The 2581-nt window shown below is 31.1% G+C and overlaps 1 protein-coding gene across 1 annotated transcript; it reads right to left on the reverse strand.

The window, feature by feature from the left end:
- Positions 1-220: 220 nt before the first annotated feature.
- On the reverse strand, positions 221-1891 carry LOC136779366 (general transcription factor II-I repeat domain-containing protein 2B-like). Its single transcript, XM_066736891.1, has 2 exons — positions 1399-1891; positions 221-1083 (listed from the first exon to the last, which is right to left on the reverse strand). Exons 1-2 carry the CDS (start codon positions 1889-1891, stop codon positions 221-223), a joined length of 1356 nt encoding a protein of 451 aa, XP_066592988.1.
- Positions 1892-2581: the final 690 nt, after the last annotated feature.

The following is a 2581-nucleotide window of genomic DNA, read 5'->3' on the forward strand; positions in this document are numbered from 1 at the left end:
AATACAATACTATTTACCATTCCTTTCGCACGAAAGTTATACTTGTAATTATATACTTATATATATGCTTTAATGTTGTAGACTGTTTCAAGGATCAAATGACAGATTCTTAATAGATTTCCACATCACCCAGGAGGTACTATTAATGATGCATTTTTTTTGTAAGTGGTATCCCCAATAGGTCTAATCCACTGTAATTGACAACAAGAGAAGTTAAAACTTAATTTGGTTTATATGTTGTGACTGGAGGAACTAACGAAGAAGTATCTTTTTCGATGTTAGTTAAATATGTTCTCATAAGAGCAGTCAAAGTGGAATCATTCATGGAAGACCGTAAATCATTCTTGATTTGTTTCATTTTAGAAAACGAACATTCACACAAATAGGTGGATCCAAACGTAGAAAATATCCTGATCCCAAAACTTCTTAGAAAAGGATATTTGTCTTTTGGCAAGGTTTTAAAATTTTCTAATGAGTTTTGAAATTTATTTTTTAAATAATGCAAAGAAATATCATTTTGTAAGTCGCAAAGTTCTTCCCGTAAGATTACATTTTGCTCTACAATAGGTACAAAGAAGACATTTTCATATAAAATTAAATCCTTTCTAAGAGCTTGCAAATCTTTAAAACGAGTAGTGAATTCTTCATTAATCGATTGAAGGATATAGAAGTGTTTCTTAAAGTCGCAAGTATTTGGAGCAGATTCTTCCAGTAAATATTTACATGCGGGAAAGTGATAAAAGCTATTATGAATTAAATCATGCATAAGCATATTTAATTTTGCTATGAAGGAATCGATATGACTGACTAATTGAGAAATAGATTGTTTTGATGTTTGCAATTTATAATTCAAGGTGTTAAGATGATTTGTTAAATCTGTTATTAATGCTAGCTCACAAAGAGAATCTATATCTTCTAAAAATGATTTGAACTCATTATACATTGCTGATGTCATTGCTATAATTTGCAAGAACATCATTATTTCATTCTTTAAAGCGAAAAACCTTTCTAAACATTGCCCTGCACTAAGCCAACGAACATCAGAATATAAAGGTATATCCTTATAGAGTGAATCATGCTCAGCTAAAAATAATTCAAATTGACGGTGAGTTAATGATCTATTTCCTCCTTTAATGAAATTTATAATTTTTGTGACCATTTTCATTGCAGCAGTAATCTTTATTGCTTTGCCACATAATGCTTATTCTTGATGAATAATGCAATGGATTAAAGGAAATTTTATATTTCTTTGAAATAGCTGCCCAGCAAATCCTTTTCTAGTTCCTACCATAGACGGTGCACCATCCGTAACGATACATGAACATTTGGAAAAATTAATATTAAATTTGTCAAAAGTATTTTCTACCGCGCTAAAAATATCTGCACCTGTCGTTGTACCATGTAACGGGATGAAATCTAATAACTCTTCAGTATAAGAAAAGTCATCTTGTACAATGCGCACAAATATACTTAATTGACTGACATGACGGTTGTCAGTACTTTCGTCGAGGTACAATGAAAAATATACACACGACTGTAGCAGAGATTTAAATTTTTCTTTAATAGAACCAGCTATTACTTGCACTCTGGAAGCAACCGTTTTATCGCTCAATGGAATTTGAAGAACATCATCAACCGTCAAAGATCCTCCAAATGCATTTACTGCTTTAAGAAGACACGATTTAATAAATTCGCCATCAACAAAAGGCTTACCACGTTGAGCAATAAGCAAAGAAATATCGTAGGAAGCTTTACGAGCAAATGAGGATGTTTGGGCAGCAATATCCAAATTTGGAGGTTCATCAGAATATTGTTTAAGAACTAGTTTCAATCCTTCTATTAAATTTCGTCTTTCATCATCTTTATAAATTGAATGATTATATTTCGACATGTGATTGAAAAATAATGATTTTCTATAGTAAATTTAGAAACTATGGATGGCTCATAATGGCAAATCAGACTTACCGTTTTGTTGGATATATAAGCGAAGAATTTGTCTTCTCAGCAACTGTTGAAACGCTGATTATATTTTTGATTTCCACTCATTTTATCACTCTAACTGTCAATAAATTAGAGAATTCACAACACAAAACCAGCAAAATCAAGGAAGAAATCGATATCACTTGCTATCAAAAGAAATAAATTTTGATGAACAAAAGAAAGAAGAGAAGATTTATTTCGATCTCTAAATTACAAAATCGCACAACCGGAGACCTAATCGACTAATCCGTTCTAATGACCGTTTATTGTGACACTTTAAACGGCAATAATCATCTATCGAACAACTGCTGATATTTGGCAATGTCAATAATATTGTTGTTATACTGAAAAAGTTCATTGGGAGACTGAAAATGATACTAAAATATTTAAATCTTCTAGTCAACCTCCTGAGTATAATAACAACACAGGGTGTTCGTTAGAAAAGTTTCCAGTTGATTATTTCGAAATCCAATAATTTTTCAAAAAGTGTTTCATACAAAAGTTTTATGGATCAAAAGGGGACATAAACTGTTATCATTAGATTGATTTTCAAATTGTGTTTGAAAAACATGAAGGTCACCTTGAATTTTTTAAATAACCT

Source organism: Prorops nasuta, unplaced genomic scaffold, assembly GCF_024137725.1.
Source record: "Prorops nasuta isolate Cenicafe-Biocafe unplaced genomic scaffold, Cenicafe_Pnas_1.2 PNAS00016, whole genome shotgun sequence".
Taxonomy (NCBI): domain Eukaryota; kingdom Metazoa; phylum Arthropoda; class Insecta; order Hymenoptera; family Bethylidae; genus Prorops; species Prorops nasuta.